Consider the following 18683-nt stretch of genomic DNA (forward strand, 5'->3'; position numbering starts at 1 on the left):
TTTTATCCCACTGAGCTATGTTGCCATATACTTTTACTGGATATTTGAAATGAAAGAAATACTAATATTTGCTTGTCAAGTAATGTGCAAGTATTATGAATGGTTATTTCATCAGTTATCATGAATTAGACTCGTCCGCGCGTTTCGGCGGGAATTACGTTATCATTGGGGATTAGTATATTTTGGATTTCCATTATTGCTATTTTTATGTTATCCAATCAGACGACTTGTTCGATTGTCAAAGGATAAGAAAAATATGCGGTTATTCCAGGACTCGAACCCGGGACCCCTCGTTTACAAAGCATGTGGCCTACCGACTGAGCTAACCGGCTATCTGATACACCACGACATAAGAATTGTAAATATCAAAAGTCAATGCTACATGTAGATTTGCAAGATGTTGTAAGCTAGGCTCTGAATGGCTAGCGAAAGAGCCGTCAGAACGAGGCAATGAATAGGTCGTTTTCAGATCCTATGCGTAGCGTAATATAGGAGATGTACTTTAGTCAGATTGAAAATATAGTCTATTTTATATAAAATTTTATATAAAATACCTATGATTTTGCGTGCTAAAGTGTGGCGCGTTACCTATTGTAATCATGGGTTGCATACACACAATAGAATTTGAATAGCCGCGGAGCAGGGCTTTAAGCGTGACACGTCAGTTTACATCAATCGACAAAGGCTCTTACTGAGAACAGCTAAGGGAGTTTCACAAATGTATGGCAGAATGTCCCGATTCTAATAGCAGAAATTGCATCAAAATAAACAGTTTTTAACCATAGTTCAGCCTCAACATTATTTAGGTAAATTACAACTTTGCCGTATTAAACATCAGCAACACTAGTGTTGGATTATTGGGATAAGGTAAAGTTACACATCTTATGAATGAAAACGTAAGAAAACAGTACAAATGTTTACAAGTTTTAAATGCGCCGCCATATATGTCCGAAATGATACAAACCCTGTATAAACGGTATATAAGTGGGTTATGTTTAGATATACGAACAGGCTTTAAATGGGCGCGATAGTTTTTATTACCTCTCGTCAACAGATTCCGTTAAGCTTTAGCCTGCTGGCGGCAAGTGATTCTGCCTTTGCGACCAGTGCAGACCAAGATCAGACTGATCATGGTCTGCACTGTTCGCTATTCAGTCAATAAATTTTCACACCCCTTTGAATAATGTGGTACTGTCCAAACATAGTTATTGTTACATTACGTTTATTTAAGACTTCTTTAATTTGAGACGTGTTTGTCGAGAAAATTTAAGTAATTCTGATATGTGTATTTTTGTATAAATGTTTAATTATAAACTGACTGTATGATTGTGTGTATGTGTGAATGTATATCAGTTGAAGGCCATACTGGAAATAAGTTGTATAATATCTGTATTTGTACACTTAGTATGTAACCTTCAGAAAATAAAGTTATTATTATTATTATTATTATTATTATTATTATAGTCCATTTTAGAAATTTAGCAGGGTAAAAGATTAAATCGAGTCATGACTGCGTTCTATGATGCCAAAGGATCTTCTTTTAGACTTTATCATGGTTTATTCCGCAGTAGGTATACGTGCCTTACAGCCTGTATATTGCAATGAAAAAATTGATACTTTTGCCCAACTGAGAGGCTGTCATTTACTTTTACGCTTTCTGTTATAAGTTGACAGTATTTGATTTGTGTTTTACGAGATTACTTTTTCAAACTGAAAAATTACATAATTGAAGGTCATCCCTATTAAATATAAGCCGTGTTTGCATAAGGTTTTCAACGTACGATAGTGCAAAAGCGAAACTAGAACCATAGTGCAATGAGCAGTAAGTATATTTGAGCCGCACCATGAGAAAACCCGTATAGTGCGTTTGCCACCAGCATCATCCGGGATCCAGACCAGCCTGGTCAGGATCCATGCTGTTCGCTTTCAAAGCCTATTACAATTAGAGAAACTGGATCCATGCTGGTCGCAAACGCACAATGTTGGTTTTCTCATAGCGCGGCTCATTTGATGGAGTGATGAGCCAAAAAACATTTGAATTATTAGATAATCATATGAAAGGCTGTGAAAGAGTAAGCATACGGTAGATCAATGGCTTTAATGTATTGTCATAAAGAAAAGAGAAGCGCACGGTATACTAGAATGAAAGACTCTCAAAGCGATGATGAGGAAGAGGAATTTTAAAGTAATCTTGTGTGTTAATTCTGTTAATCATGAGAAACTTATAGAGAAAAGTATATCTGGCGTTGTAAAGTAAACACTGAATACTAGTCCCTGAATAACAGAGAAATATTTTAAGAAACATCAGACCACACGCTCACTCTAACGATCCAATATCGCGGTTAGAGTATGCTACATAGCTATCGATCTCAACGGCGTTCTACATGTTGGAATGAATAACAGCCTTCGATCAATAGCGAAAACTGTATTCGCCTGGATCAATGCTTGAAGCCGGCAGTTTTCAAATATTACATCTTTCGCTATTGATTTCTGCCATACTTGTTATAAAATACTGCCCTTTAACACAAAATGATTTACACTTATACCAGTAGAAGCGAGAATTAAAATACAAAGTTATCCTTGCCACAAATAGCGACTTTCGTTGCATAGATGGGAAGGGGATCAAGGTTTAAAGTTTGTCACAAATAGAGATTTTAGTTGAATACTGTTATTTATACCAACAGAACAGGAATCAAACAACAAAGTAATCACTGTCACAAGGAGCGCGACTTTGGTTAATCAAGCTATAAAGTTATTATTGTCACAAATAGAGACTTTGGTTGCATAATGTTATTTATACCGATGGAACGAGAATTAAGCTATAAAGTGTTCCTTGTCACAAATAGCTTGACTTTGGTTGCATAATGTTATCTATTATAATATAAGCGAAAATCAGCCATAAAAAGATTTCTAACCCATAAGTAGAGACTTGCGAGGAAATGAATTAATATAAGTTTTCGCTGAAAACTTGTTTTCAGATCCTTTACATCATTTTGATTGTAAATGTTACTGTATATATTTATGTACATGATATATCTAATAAATACTGTTTAAACCAAGTAGAGACTTTGGTTGCATAATGTTATTTATGCTATAATAAAAGCGAGTACATGTATCACCTATGAATTTTTCCATGCCACAAATAAGACGACTATGGTTGCATAGTGTTATTTATAAGTTAATAAAAGCGAGAGTCAGCTTTGAAGTTTGCCATATCACAAATAGAGATGTTATTTTAAAACACACTCCTACGCATTAAATGGTATACTTATCGTGTCGTCGATATTTTGATGCGCAAAATGCCACTTCAACAATATAAATGCTACGTGACATGTTTCACTTGTAAGACAAGAAAGTTGATTCTATAAACATGTGTTGAACACTTTCAATGTTACAGAAGTGTGTTTTTCTATATGAGGTAAGCCCATGAAATATTGATAAATGATGATAAATTACGTCGATTATTTTACTTGCGTTAAGTGTACGTAAAATTATATACCAGGTGTTTTACCAGAAAAACAGATTCAAAATGATGTTTTAATGCAGAAAATAAGCAATTAATATCTGATCAGTCCGTATGTTTATGTTTTAGAAGTTTGAATACGAAAAGAAATCAAGTTTACAGCAAACATTCTAAAGTATTCCGTGGCAGCCGGACACCTTGAAGCTTAGGGTGTCATTTGATTAGTAATACCAACCTGAAATAGTTTTTGTAGAGAGATTCAATAACAAATGCAAGAAGTAAAGAAACATAATATCAATTAAAGAATAAAAAAAGATACAGGCCACTTAAATGTTGGCACGAACTGCTGATGTTGGCGTATAATTTCACTTAGATTTTAATTTTGAGGAGCGTTTACACCATCTAAACGATTTATATTATACTTCTTAGAACATCTTCAGCTATTCCGTTGATGAACGATATTGGAACATATTGATTAATTATCAGCCTGGCCAAACTTCCTGTGTGACAAATAAATCTGAACTTGCAACCTACTGTAGATAACCTACGATATTTTGAAATCAACATGAAGACCGCAAAGAATGCAAATCCTGTATAATATTAAAACTTAGAATCAGATGCAGTTAAATTGTATTATTTCATTTCTTTTCAATTCTTTAATATACTGCTCAGATTTTGTTTTGAGATATTTCGGCATGGATATAAGGGGAAAAAAACAATTACGGAACTTTCTTAACTTAAGTTAGTGGACCGTAATGGCTATCGGCAATTTCCGTGCGATTTCGTATTGTCCCGAGCTAGTTCGGCATCCTTCGGGCCATAATAAGAAAATTGCTTTTTCAAAGCAACCGGAGAATGCCGATATCGCATTCGGAGAATACGCAAGCGAACGGAAAAAGCCGATTGCAAATACGGTCTTACCCTGCTAAATTTCTATAATGAACTTGTCCATCTTTCAATTTGGACAGTACCATTAACTGTTAAAAGAGGTGCTTACCAAAATGATACTGACTGAATGGCGAACAGTGCAGACCATGATCAGACTGCATGGACGTGCAGGCTGATCTTGATCTGTACTGGTCGCAAAGGCAGAATCACTTGCTGCCAGCAGGCTAAGGGTTAAAAGATTTCACGACTATAAATATTTTGCTGGGGACAGTGAAGTTAAGCTTTGACGAGGAAAAAGCTTAATGAAAAAGTATTAGAACAAGTCACTCCGCTTAAATATAGAAGAGATAACTGCAATGTGAATGATGGTGCTGGGAAGATAAAGAAATGCAAACGATACAAGTGCAGAGCTAACAAAAACAGGACTACTAGTACTATAATAGTGTTAAATACATCTAGATAGAATAGTAAATCCATTGTAATATATACGAACTTTACGTATCACTATTCCCATTTCCTATTTCTCATTATACACTATAAAACATAAAGAAACTATGAAATGAGAAATTCACATTTTTCAAGTCACAGTTCTTAACCTTCAGATTTCTCATTTCATATTTCTCAATTTTTTTAAGTGAGAAATGTGAACTGTGAAATTCGCATTTACCATTTCTAATTTCATATTTTCTTTATGTTTCGTATTCACGGTGTATTCACATTTCTCACTTCATAGTTTCTATATGTTTCATAGTGTATAGGTCTAATAAGAAATGAGAAAAACTTGAATAGTGAAACATGAAGTCACCACCAGGTTTTCGTAAAATACCTTTATCTGCAGTGTTTATACAATGCAACTTTCACATTACCAATTTTTTACGTTTACCCGTTAGACAAACCTGACAGGAAATGAAATGTAAAAAAAAAACAATATAGAAGATAAAAGAAAACCGCGATGACAATTTTATAATACAGGTAATCTCTGAGATGAAGACCTGTCCTCCTGGCAAATGTTTCCCAAGTATTTACAGTTTTTAGCACGAGTTTTGCATTTTTCCAAGGCTACACACCTGTCTCCTGTCAGTTGGACTAAATATTGTGGATTCTTAGGATATTTTCAAATAACTCGTAGGTTAAACGTGATGACTTAGATGTTTCAGTGCATTTCCTTTCTTTTTCACTCCAATGACCCCTTTGCTATGAGCAGTAAAGATGCACCATACACGATGTCCGTACATTATTTTGTGCATGCAAATTGAAATAAGATATTTTTTGGTTCTGGTGGCTGCAAAGTTGGAATTGTTCGAATAAATCTGAGGTAACAAAGACAAGCAACATTTGACTTGTGCTTCAGAAAATGCCACTCACTTCTAGAGTTTGAAATTTGTTTTTTTTCCACATAATTATCTATTAATGTATGAATCCTGATGCAACTATTATATTGAAAAGATCATTTTTTGAAAACCCGTATATTTAGACACTACACAGTGTTATCCATTTACTTTTTAATCCACATAAACAGCCAGTGTGTGTGTGTGTGTGTGTGTGTGTGTGTGTGTGTGTGTGTGTGTGTGTGTGCGTGGTTGTGGTAGTGGAGAGTGGGTTAGTAGTATATAGGATTCATTTCACGGCCGGTGTGTTCGTTGTAATTTTTTGTGGCGCGAACAACTTATTCACTTTTTAACTAATTCCATTTAAAAGCCATACACTGAACTCCCGTGAAATATTGTAGATGTGCAAGCCATTTCCTATGTTAGGGTCAGTCAAAACATTGAAGGTACAGTGAGTGTATGGAGACAAAGTTAAAGGATCCAAGTGAAACTCATCGTGAAGTGCAGTTAGTGTGATGCAATTATATTTATTTAGAGTTGGTCCAAGCATTAGACAGAACTTAGACAAACTGTTTAGATTCGCATTATTGGTACGACGGCGTTGTGGTCCGCCATCATTCAATAGTCGTAAATGGATTCTAATGAAACAATGGTGGGATGGTATGTTCTAATACAGAATACGACATTTATGGTCAAATAATGCAGAAATATCCACATGAATAGCTTTTGATATGCGTCAGGCCATTTCTGTGCAATTAAGTGTTTTCGTATGCTATTTTAGCACCTTTTGGCCATATGAGAATATGACTTTTTACAGCCACCGGAGAATGCCGGGGGCGCATTCGGACTATACGTAATTTGACGGAAATTGCCGACTGTCGTTACGGGTCGATATCCTTAGACGAAATTAGATACGAAAAAAAAGGAGTTTTACAATGCTTCTGTACTGGCATCTTTTTTCTAATCTGTTTGAAGATTTGGAATAAAAGCTCAAGTTTTGACAATGATTATCTGTAAATAAACAATAATTGATCAATTTTTATTCTCGATCTTAAATGGCCTGAAAACTGACACATGGAGGCTTCAAAACACTATTTCTCTACAATATATTCAACAGAAATCATGAAAGCCGCAATGCTCTATCTTGATTTGGCAAAAATAGAGTAGTGTCACCAAAACATCTAGAGATTTGTAAATAACACTCAATTTGTCAACATACTGGAAATGATAGTATCAACATTTGAGCCGCACCATGAGAAAACCAACATAGTGCATTTGCGACCAGCACGGATCCAGACCAGCCTGCGCATCCGCGCAGTCTGGTCAGGATCCATGCTGTTCGCTAAAACCAACATAGTGCGTTTGCAACCAGCATGGATCCTGACCAGATGCGCAGGCTGGTCTGGATCCATGCTGTTCGCTAACGGTTTCTCTAATTGCAATAGGCTTTGAAAGCGAACAGCATGGATCCTGACCAGACTGCGCGGATGCGCAGGCTGGTCTGGGTCCGTGCTGGTCGCAAATGCACTATGTTGGTTTTCTCATGGTGCGGCTGATATATTGATTTGTTGACTGTTGTCAACATTTCAGGTTTTGTCAGATGTTTGGAATATATTCTTTTCTCGTGACATACATGTTTGGCTATATATTGAATAATGTCTTTACTGTAGCGATGGCATGACAAGTTTACACTCCTTTCACATTAAATGTGAACCAGTCCTTGTATATGTACAGGTCTACTGTAGCTCACGACACATAATATTCTGTTTAACGTAATCATCAAAATGTATTGTGTCTTTTTATATTTAGCTTTAGCTAAATGTTAATTATGTTATGTAACTATCTGAATGTTTATTTTGTTATGCAAGTAGCTGCATGTTTATTATATTATGTAACTAGCTGAATGTTTATCATATTCTGTAGTAGCTAAATGTTTATTATGTTATTTAAGCAGATGAATGTTTATTATATTATGTTACAGACTGAATGTCTTTTATGTAATGCAACTAGTTGAATGTTAATTATGTTATTAAACTAGCTGAATATCACTTATGCTATGTAACTAGCTGAATGTTTATTATATTCTGTAGTAGCTAAATGTTTATTATGTTATTTAAGCAGATGAATGTTTATTATATTATGTTACAGACTGAATGTCTTTTATGTAATGCAACTAGTTGAATGTTAATTATGTTATTAAACTAGCTGAATATCACTTATGCTATGTAACTAGCGGAATGTTTATTATGTTATGCAAGAAGCTGAATGTTTAGTACACTATGTGGCTAGCTGGATGTTTATTATGTTATGTAACTAGCTGAATGTTAATTATGTTATATAGCTAGCTGAATATCGATTATGTTACTTAACTAACTGAATGTTTGATATGTTGAGTAACTACTAGTACTTGAATGTTATGTTATATATCTAGAAGATTGTTTGTTGTATGTAATTACAACCTAATAACACGGTACGAACTATCATCTATCTATGTTTTGCTCGGAATTTATAGTTACAGAATGTAGCACTACATGTTTCACTTCTGTGCCCTGAAGCAAAAAAAAAAAAACAAAAAAAAAAACAATAGCAACAACAACAACAAAATAAAAAAGCGGAAAGATACATGATTTTACTTGACTTTTACAGAAAAAAAAACTATGAAATTTCATAGAATACAAAAGCATGCAGATTGTATCAAGATTGCAGTGACCTACCCACTTAAATTAGCAAATACCCTACTGATGAATCGATTATATGTGGGTTTGTGCAAGGCAGAAGATGAAAACAGAAATTCTAACCGTGACGGGCGATCTGAGAAAAAAGAAGTTCAAGCTCTGTTTATAGAGGATATTACACGAGTGTCTTTTTATATTGAATTTATTAAACGAGTTGAATAAGATAATAAAATGCGAGGCTCTGCCAAGTATTTTATCAGTTTTATTTAACGAGTGTAATAAATTCTATGTGGAAAGACACAATTGTAGTATTCGTTTAATTACATGTAAGCTTTTCCTGCTGTAACGTAAAAAAAATCTTCTTTCTTTACCTTTTAACTTTATTACTCTAGTGTATTATCAATTTATTTCACTCACACGATGTCAAACATGTGATAAGCTACGATAAACAACGGATGACGCGCGGACCAGTAAGAGAACATTAAAATTACTGCAAGACATTCGGTTCATTACTATTCGGATAAATGAAGCCCAGCGTAATTTTTATCAAAATATTTCAATGAACATGTCAGAATGCCTTCTTGTTGTTTGTCGTCTTACTTACCACGGTTCATCGTTCAGATACTTGGATATTAAACCAATCGGGCTAACGCCCTCGTGGTTCATACAATTCCTGCGCATCTGAACTCTGAACCGTGGTAAATTAGACGACAAACCACTCGAAGGCCTTGATTATTTGTAAAATATATAAAAAGATTTGACTATAGTAGGACGAAGACGACAACATATAACCTAAATCCAGTTGAGAAGTTGTAAGTTTAGTGCAGAAACAAACAGACTTACGGAAAGAATGTAATTGTTACGGAGAACAAATAAATATACGACTTAATGAATATAAATAAACAGAATAAAGTAGAATAATCAGACGAAAATAGCTTCAAACTGAATATAACAACGAATATAGGTAAAATTACAATATTTTTTCCGCTAGCCAAGGTGACAGGGTTCAATGCATGCAGTTTAGTGCAGGGTCCATGAATAAGACGGATGTTACTTCATACTTCACAAATTTGCATAAGGCATACTCTGTTGTAGTAAACGGAAAGCGTAAATTAGTTATGGCGTTCCATAAATATCAGATATACACTCTATCGCCGACTCGCGGAGTTTATATGTTAGCATACCGTAAAAATCGTATGTATGTATTATATGTATATTACAGAAGTATATACTCCAGATCATAACATTATATGAGCCACACCATAAGAAAACCAACATAGCGCATTTGCGACCATCATGGTTCCAGACCAGCCTGCGCATCCGCGCAGTCTGGTAAGGATCCATACTGTTCGCTAACAGTTTTTCTAATTGCAATACGGTTTGAAAGCGAACAGTATGGATCCTGGCCAGACTGCGCGGATGCGCAGGCTGATCTGGATCCATGCTGGTCGCAAATGCACTATGTTGGTTTTCTCATGGCGCGGCTCAATTATATTTATCGCACGTCATATAGGTGTTTTTTCAACTGAATAGCTGACTGACTATCTACAAGACACACAAAAATCTTGTACCTAATTTAAATAAGTTGTATAATTTTACAGACATATTCTTTGCTAAATGTGTTATGATGAATAAATTATAAGAAACGCACCAGAGCAAGTTGATACTAATACGAGATGATACTAATACGAGATCGCGCATGATGCCGCGATACCAGTGAGTTTTCACAGTGCTGGTATCCGGCCACATAATTAACTTAATTGTCTCAATATAATAGATTGATTTGTTTATTAAAATGTTCACATAATTTATTCATTATATGCCAGTAGTACATAATTAGAGACCAAGGTCACTCCATTAACGCTTTTTTAAATCTAAAACAGTTGGAAATTCAATGGCAAAAAAAGTTTTCTTAGTTTGCGGGAGAAACACTTTACGGTTCGCCGGTAAACGCTCAATTATAGACTCGTTTTCTTACGACTTGGTTACTTACGTTAATAGAATGAAAAAGCGTATCTTATTCCATATATACCTTTGAATGATTTTGATAAAAACCATGATGTTGCTCAAAACCATAAATGTTAACAATAACAATGATGTTAATAAAAAATATGTACTGTTTTCATAACTTGCAATAGGCCATTTCAGAACTTATGTTGTATTGTCATGTTGGGGGAGTATATTGTTTTGCTGATGTCGTTCGGTCGGCCCGCAGACCAAATGGTTTCCGGATGATAACTCAAGAATGCTTGCTCGGGCCTATAGGAACGTTGATAGGAGGTTGATCATGACCAGCAGATATATATATTTATCGATTTTGAGATCAGGTGGTCAAAGTTCAAGGTCACAGTGACCCGGAACAGTTAAACGGTTTCTGGACGATAACTTAAGAACGCTTGGGCCTATGATCACGAAACTTAACAGGGAGATTGGTCATGACCAGCAGATAACCCCTATTGATTTTGAGATCAGTAGGTCAAAGGTCAAGGTCACAGTGACCCGGAACAGTTAAACCGTTTCCGGACGATAATTTGAGAACATAATAGGGAGGTTGATGAAGGGGGTATATTGTTTTGCCGGTCTGTCGGTCGGTCGGTCGGTCCGTACACCAATCGGTTTACGCATGATAACTCAAGAACGCTTGGGCCTAGGATCCTGAAAGTTGGTAGATTGGTTGGTCATGACCAGCAGATGACCCCCATTGACTTTGAGATCAGTAGGTCAAAGGTCAAGGTCACAGTGACCCAAAACAATAAGACCAATTCCAGACAATAACTCATTTGGCCTAAGATTCTCTAATTTGATACGCATGTTTGCCATGACCAATAGATAGTAGCCCTATTGACTTTGAGGTCAGTAGGTCAAATGTCAAGGTCACATTGATCCAGAACAGTAGACCTTTTTTTGCCAAATAACTAGAGAATGCTTTGGTCTAAGATCACATTTGATACGGAGGTCACTTATGACAGGTAAATGACCCATAATCATTGATTTGAGGTCAGTACGTCAAAAATCTCCAAAATTTGTAGGTAGAGTAGGTATGAGTCAGGAATCCATTTGCATTCATTCCACTTTAAACTCCCTTTTTAATTAACTTTTGAAAATTTTGCTACAAAACTGGAACAAAAACTCAAGGGTAAAGGGAATTAGCTAGGTAGGGCCGGGTTATCCAAAACAAACAACTGTTATAGGCCTAAGATAAGCAAATTTCTATATTTACTAGCATATTAGTAAATATATACTTGTACGCAACAAAACCTTTTAGATATCTGGACCTTTACGTTGCCATCAGATCTTTCAAAAGTAACACGTACTTAATGTCAAAGGTTATACGTATTTGATATCATAGATTACCCACGAAAATTCCATGCTGACTGTAAGCTACAACCATAGCAATAAAAGTCCTTCACTACTTCCAGCCATGTAATGTATTGATTTTGACATAATTAAATATCTTAGCAATGATAACGCTATGATAATCTACACAAAGTGCCAAGAATCAGTGCTAATTGAATCATTTATACAGGTGTTCTGTGCAATGTTTCTGTGAATGAATCCGTGCACTTGGCATAATAGTACAGCATCTAAATGCTTCATTTGACAGCATCAACATAACGTGTAGCATTTAAAATGATACAATTGAGCCGTGCCATGAGAAAACCAACATAGTGGGTGTGCGACCAGCATGGATCCAGACCAGCCTGCGCATCCGCGCAGTCTGGTCAGGATCCATGCTGTTCGCTAACAGTTTCTCCAATTCCAACAGGCTTTAAAAGCGAACAGCATGGAGCCTGACCAGACTGCGCGGATGCGCAGGCTGGTCTGGATCCATGCTGGTCGCAAACCCACTATGTTGGTTTTCTCATGGCACGGCTCAATTTATGTTTTATTATAAGACACGTCAGGAATAAGAAACGTTAGTTGTTACTTGAAATATGTTAATAATAATTTGTCTCATGTTGTCACTACCATGACTTGAGTGAAATAAAGATATTTGTATTCATAATATGTATTAGACTAGCTCCTAGACTATGATATTTTTTTTTACATTTTTATGATTCAATGTAGTGAACTGAGCCAGACTATATCCTTTATCCAATATCATAATAATTCTAACACCCTTCCTCAAATTCCTGTAAGAAAATGTGTAGAATAGACAGGCTTTTATCTATTAAAGACAAAAAAAGGAGAAAATGTAGAAATATCTTTATAATCAGTCTAGTGGCTAGTCTATATTTGTAGAAAAGTCGCGTTGTTTACAACATGCCATATCATTAATATTTCTTTTTGGTAAAGTATTGTTATACGAAACCAACATGAAAAAAACTCGATATCTGTCACAAAAATACAATGTCATTAATTTCTAGTGAAAAACAACATTGGTTTTCAATATGTACAACAACTGTTGATATTGAGGAATCCCCCGCTTCTCTATACACTGTCCGTGCAAAATCAATACCGCGCCAGCCTCTGGCGATAGCAATGTATTGATCTTGTATGTATTTCAAAACCTGCAGTAAATCGATGGGGAGGTATACTTTAAACAAAAACTAAGCGATATTTACAACATGCAACAGCTGTTGCGCCATGACATTAGATTAAAATGGTTTAAAATGCAAAGAATGTTATGAATATAATCATTGATTTATTGTAATTTATGTTTTTATCTTCTTTCAACTGTGTCAGAGCTTCTTACGAGTGTCTATGGCAACGAGCTCTAACTCGCACTTTAAAGGCTAGGTTTTTCCTCATTAACGCATTTAACAATCGTATAAGGAAGGTTTTAAACACAAGTCGTATCTGTAACAGTTTCAGTATGAATAAATTATCTCTGAGTTACTACTGAAATCTGTTTTGTAACAATATCGCCAATGAGTCTAATTCCAAGGTCCGGTTTATTAATTGTTCTTTTTTTAATCGTTAATATTCTTATTTTGTGTAAGATGCCTGCATTACAATACTCTTGTATAAGCAAAAAAGGGCTTAGGGGTTATGGACGAAAAGGGCTCAGGAAGAAAAACAAATACGGTGGGTAAAAAGAGGCACTGTACAAATAGATATAGTAAAACACACAAAGTTAAAGAAATCAACGCATACATAAATAATAATAATAATAATAAAGCAAACGAGTTGATTATATTGACATTACCTTTCCATATAGAATCAGATCTACGAACAAGTCATTTGTTTCGTACAACCTTTTTACATGGAATTCTGCAAATCTTAACATACATAAATCAGTTAGTGCTACATCCATGCTGTCTGATAAGCCGTGATGATCGTAACTGATAACTGATAATGGTAGATATGTACTCACAGAGAAGTTATTTGAAACCCTTTTACCTTCATGCATCAAGCATACACGTGAATAAAACTATTCGATCTATGTTGTATAGCACAAAATGAACATAATGTATATAAATGAAACTGAAAAACAGGTATGAGCTGTTATAAAACTATGCAGGTAAATAAAGGTACACAGAACAAACATAATATATACAACACCATGATTCTTACTTCATTTGTTTAACAATCGTGCTCTTTCCAGATTCACCTGCGCCTAAAAACAGAAAAAAGAACACAAGGCAATGACATGGCCATTAATAAATAGCAAAATTATCTTTAACCTTCCAATTGTTCTATTAATCTGCAGAAACAACATTTTTCTTCCGCTTTTCTAAAAATAGAAAACATTAAACAGCATAGAAAGCGTAATGTTAAGTAGAACTCGCTTCATCAGATATTCAATATGGCCGCGATTCCAAAGCTGACAGGGTGAATTAAAATTATAAATTAAGCGCCTAATGAGTCTGATAATTTACTCACCGAGCAGCAGAAGCTTGATGTCCTTTGCTGCTTGTATTCCATCCTCTTTTAATCCCTTTTCAATCTGTTTACTTCGCTCCATAGCGGCCCGATCCTCAGCACTTAAAGTACACCCCATGATTGATATTCAAGAATTTTGGCACACTTCTTACAAAAATAAGGCAACCTGGGAACCCCTATTTATCACAAACCCCTTTTGACCGCACAAGGGGCTTTATTAAAGGTTGCTACGCCCGTGTTGATACGATTATATCCATAAATGATTAAATATACATTCCTAACATCAGCCACAAAATACACGACCTAGATAGCGCTGAATTCTAGACGGGCTTGGCTCATGTAAATATAGGAACCGCATACGTTATTCCCTTAGTTTTTTTCATTCGGGTGCCCCGTCTACATCCAACACACGGCGCGGTGTCATCACGTCTGCTTTTAATCCTCAAACACTGCACAAAATTTAAACATACAGAACCCTAGATTTGAAAATAAATTCCGGGCGTTGTTCCTACCATCCAGTGACGTCTCTGTGTAGTAGCGTTAGAATTGATGATAAAATATGCTGTAGCAGGATTCGCCGTATAGAATATTAGTCTAGAGGTTCTGTTATTGGAAAGCTTGCGGGTTCGCCGTGACGTCACTTTTCGCACGGAGTCGATATCATTAATATTTGCAGACGTGTTTTCAGAAATTATGAAAATCACCAAGAGAACGAACTGTATAAAGGCGAAACATCAATAATGCTTTAGACCAAAGTCGCTAGAGCTATTTATACTCCAATAAGTCAATACCTAGCTAGAAAAAAGTAACCAATGAAATCGTCGTTAGTAGCAACCATTGGCTCACATCTGATTCACTTTTTCTTCTTGTAAGAATTTTATATGTTCGTTCTGTTCACAAAAATTTGCCATTTCACAAAGCAGAGTTTCAGAATTTGGGTATGTGGTCCTTTCGCTTAAACTGACATAGGCACGGACTGTAAATAGCTAGCGTGAAAATTTGATGCTGGCCCTTTGTTCCCTGGTGATATCTTTGAATTGCTACTATGAGCTAGTCTTACAATCTTTAATATCATATCTTTCCCACCAGCATTAATGGAAATAAAATCAGCCCAGCCTCAATCAAGACTTTAGTGAATGACTGATCTATCCTATAATATCGATTTAGTTTTCAATACAACTTGGAAACCGGGATATGATCGCATGTTGCGTGGAGTAGCGTCTACGAGTGAATTACAGCACGATAAATACAATGGAAAAATAGGAGATCAATTTATATTGATTTCTGGTTCTCGGGACTGTTAATTATCATGCGTAGGGCAGTTTTCACTATTTGTTCGTACACGCGCGACAAGTTGTATTTTTCTGCACTTAATGATAATCACAGTCGTGCAAGTGTTACATTAGCACGTAAGAGTTAATGCCCTTAGATCGGGATTATGCTACTAAAAAACTAAACATAATTTCATGTTTTTCAGCGGTTAAGTAAATTTTCTTGTTTAAAAAGTGAAATCACTATCCTAAATGTATAATTTTCTAAGGAAAGGCATATATATGAACGCGGAAGAATAAGAAAGATAAATAATCGGAAATACTTCTCAATACTATTTTTCAATAAAGACGTTAATGAACATAAATTATGCGCTCGCGAAATAAAATAACCTAAGAAATACACACAAAAAAAGTCACAATACACTATCCATAATTAATCCTTGTCGACGAATAAACTTGTTTATTGATGCAAATTCAAACGTTTATATGATTATAAAATACATGGTAGATATATTTACCTGTTTAATATATCTGTATATTGCAAGGTAATGCTAATTATTCAGGAGTCCATATTTTTGTTGCTATATTAACATTTTTTGTAAAGAAAAATACTGCAAAATAGGTAAACTTTAACATTTACGCATTTTGCTCCTTTTCCATAAAGTCAGGAATAATGTATCTATGTCCCTGATAAAGTTGAAACACTTAGCAAGTTAGCAACCAGTCCGTAGTTTTACCACTTCCGATGTAATTTAGCACTTTAAAATCAATGATTCGTCATTTTTAAATGCATCAGTCTTTTTCTGAGTACTTAACGAACAAACAACCGTTTACGCGCGTCTGTTTCCCGCGCTGAGATTAAAAATTGTTGCAAAATGCACATCTCTACGTAATTGAGCATAAAATAAAAAGAAAATTCGTTTGTTTTTCGTGAATATGGAATATATCTCACCTAGAAAATATTTGAAATTTTCTCACTTCTCATTGAGATATATTCCATATTCATTCAAAACAAACAAATATCCTCTATTTATTTTCTATGTTTATTGAAAACATAACAAACCATATGTGTAAGTACTTTGCAAGATGTAGACCAACAATAGGAACACCAAAAGGTCCCCCTACAAAACATGTCATAAGACTATATACACAAACACTTCTTTCATTCTGGATCAAAAGGTTCTCAAGTTATTGAGTAGAAACCGTTTTCAAGATTCAGGTCCATATGACCTTTGACTTACTAACCCACAGAACAATAGCGGTCATCTACTTCATAAGCCCAATCATACTATCCAGGTAAAGGTTCTGGGTCGTGTGGTTCTAAAATTATGAAGTGGAAACCGTTTTCACAGTTCAGGCCCCTGTGATCTTGACCTTTGGCCCTAGAAACTATAGATGTCATCCAGTTCATAAGCCCAATCATGCTACCAAGTTTGAAGGTTCTGGGTCACATGGTTCTCAAAATATTGGGTGGAAACCGTTTACAAGGTTCGGGCCCATGTGACCTTGACCTTCGACCTCCCAAAAATAGGGGTCATCTACTTCGTAAGCCAAATCATGCTATCAAGTTTGAAGGTTCTGAAGTTATGGAGCAGAAACCATTTCAAGGTTCAGGCCCCTGTGACCTTGACTTTTGACATATTTACCCTAAAAACTAGGAGTCATCTACTTCAGAAGCCCAATCATGCTACCAAATTTGGAGGTTCTGCCTCAAATGGTTCTCAATTTATCAGACGGAAACCGTTTTCAAGGTTCAGGTCCCTGTGAACAAAAACTACAGGAGTCATCAACTTCATAAGTCCAATCATGTTACCAAATTTAAAAGTTCTGGATAAAGTGCTTCTCAAGTTACTGGATGGAAACTGTTTTAAAGGTTCAGGCCCTTGTGACCTTGACCATTGACCTACTGACTTCAAAGAAGGAGGGATCATCTACTTTATATGCCAAAACATGCTATCAAGTTCAAAGGTTCTGGGTTAAGTGGTTCTCAAGTTATTGAGCAGAAACTGCTCCATTTAACGACAGATGGCAGATGAACGGACAGGTGCAAAGAAATTTACCTCTGCTTCTTCTGGGGCGAAAGGATAAAAAATTTAACAAAAATAGTTTGGGCATAATTGTCCTTTTAATTTTACAAAAGAATCGATGTGTTGCACATGATTCATACAAAATAAAACATTCTATTACATGTTTTTGGAATCTTTTTTTAGCAAACTATTGCAATATATTTGATAATTTCGCAGTGAAAAATAGAAACAGAAAAATATCAAACATATTTTTCACTGAGTGAAAAACATCATATATACCAACAGATTTGGTTAAATCGATTAATACATAAAAATAACAAGAGCACTTGCGGGTGCAGACACTCATCTGATTTTTCTGTCTCTGTATGATAGAAATATAGTCCTATACGTGTGTTTTTATGACATTTTCTAAGTACATGTACAAAAGGGGCCATAACTCTTGCAAAAATCAAGATGGAGTTATGTTTCTTGCTGTACAGAGTCAGCTTTTGATGGTGAACAAGTGTTGCAAGTTTTAAAGCAACAGCTTTGACAGTTTAGGAGAAAAGCTGACCTAAACACAAAACTTAACAAAGAAATCTGATTTTCCAAGTCCAAAAGGAGCCATAATTCTTGCAAAAAGCAATGTAGAGTTACGGTACTTGATGTACAGAGTCAGCTTTTAATGGTGAATAACTGCTCCAAGTTTTAAAGCAATAGCTTTGACCGTTAAGGAGAAAAGTTGACCCAAACTCAAAACTTAACCAAGAAAAAGTCCAAAAGGGGCCTTAATTCTTGCAAAAAGCTGGATGGAGTTATGTTTCTTGCTGTACAAAGTCAGCTATTGATGGTCAACAAGAGTTGCAAGTTTTAAAGCAATAGCTTTGACAGTTTAGGAGAAAAGCTGACCTTAACACGAAAGTTAACCAAGAAATCTGATTTTCTAAGTCCAAAAGGGGCCATAATTCTTGTAAAAAGCAATGTAGAGTTACAGTACTTGCTGTACAGAGTCAGCTTTTAATGGCGAATAACTGCTACAAGTTTTAAAGCAATAGCTTTGACTGTAAAGGAGAAAAGTTGACCTAAACACAAAACTTAACAAAAAATCTGATATTTAGGAGAAAAGTTTACCTAAACATAAAACTTAACCAATAAATCTGATATTTTCTAAGTCCAAAAGGGGCCATAATTCTTGCAAAAAGCAGGATGATGTTATGTTTCTTGCT

The 18683-nt window shown here is 35.4% G+C and overlaps 1 protein-coding gene across 1 annotated transcript in view; it reads right to left on the bottom strand.

Moving 5' to 3' along the window:
* LOC123548960 (guanine nucleotide-binding protein G(o) subunit alpha) overlaps positions 1-14881 on the bottom strand; it is a 38639-nt gene extending 23758 nt beyond the window's left edge. Inside the window, exons 1-2 of the mRNA XM_045336656.2 lie at positions 14181-14881; positions 13872-13914 (exon numbers count right to left, since the gene is read on the bottom strand). Of these exons, the coding sequence (XP_045192591.1) occupies positions 13872-13914; positions 14181-14298 (161 nt within the window). The 5' untranslated portion in view covers positions 14299-14881. The remainder of the gene's footprint in view (positions 1-13871; positions 13915-14180) is intronic.
* Between the last annotated feature and the right edge of the window lie 3802 nt (positions 14882-18683).

The sequence above is a fragment of the Mercenaria mercenaria genome, chromosome 6 (genome assembly GCF_021730395.1).
Source record: "Mercenaria mercenaria strain notata chromosome 6, MADL_Memer_1, whole genome shotgun sequence".
NCBI classification, from domain to species: domain Eukaryota; kingdom Metazoa; phylum Mollusca; class Bivalvia; order Venerida; family Veneridae; genus Mercenaria; species Mercenaria mercenaria.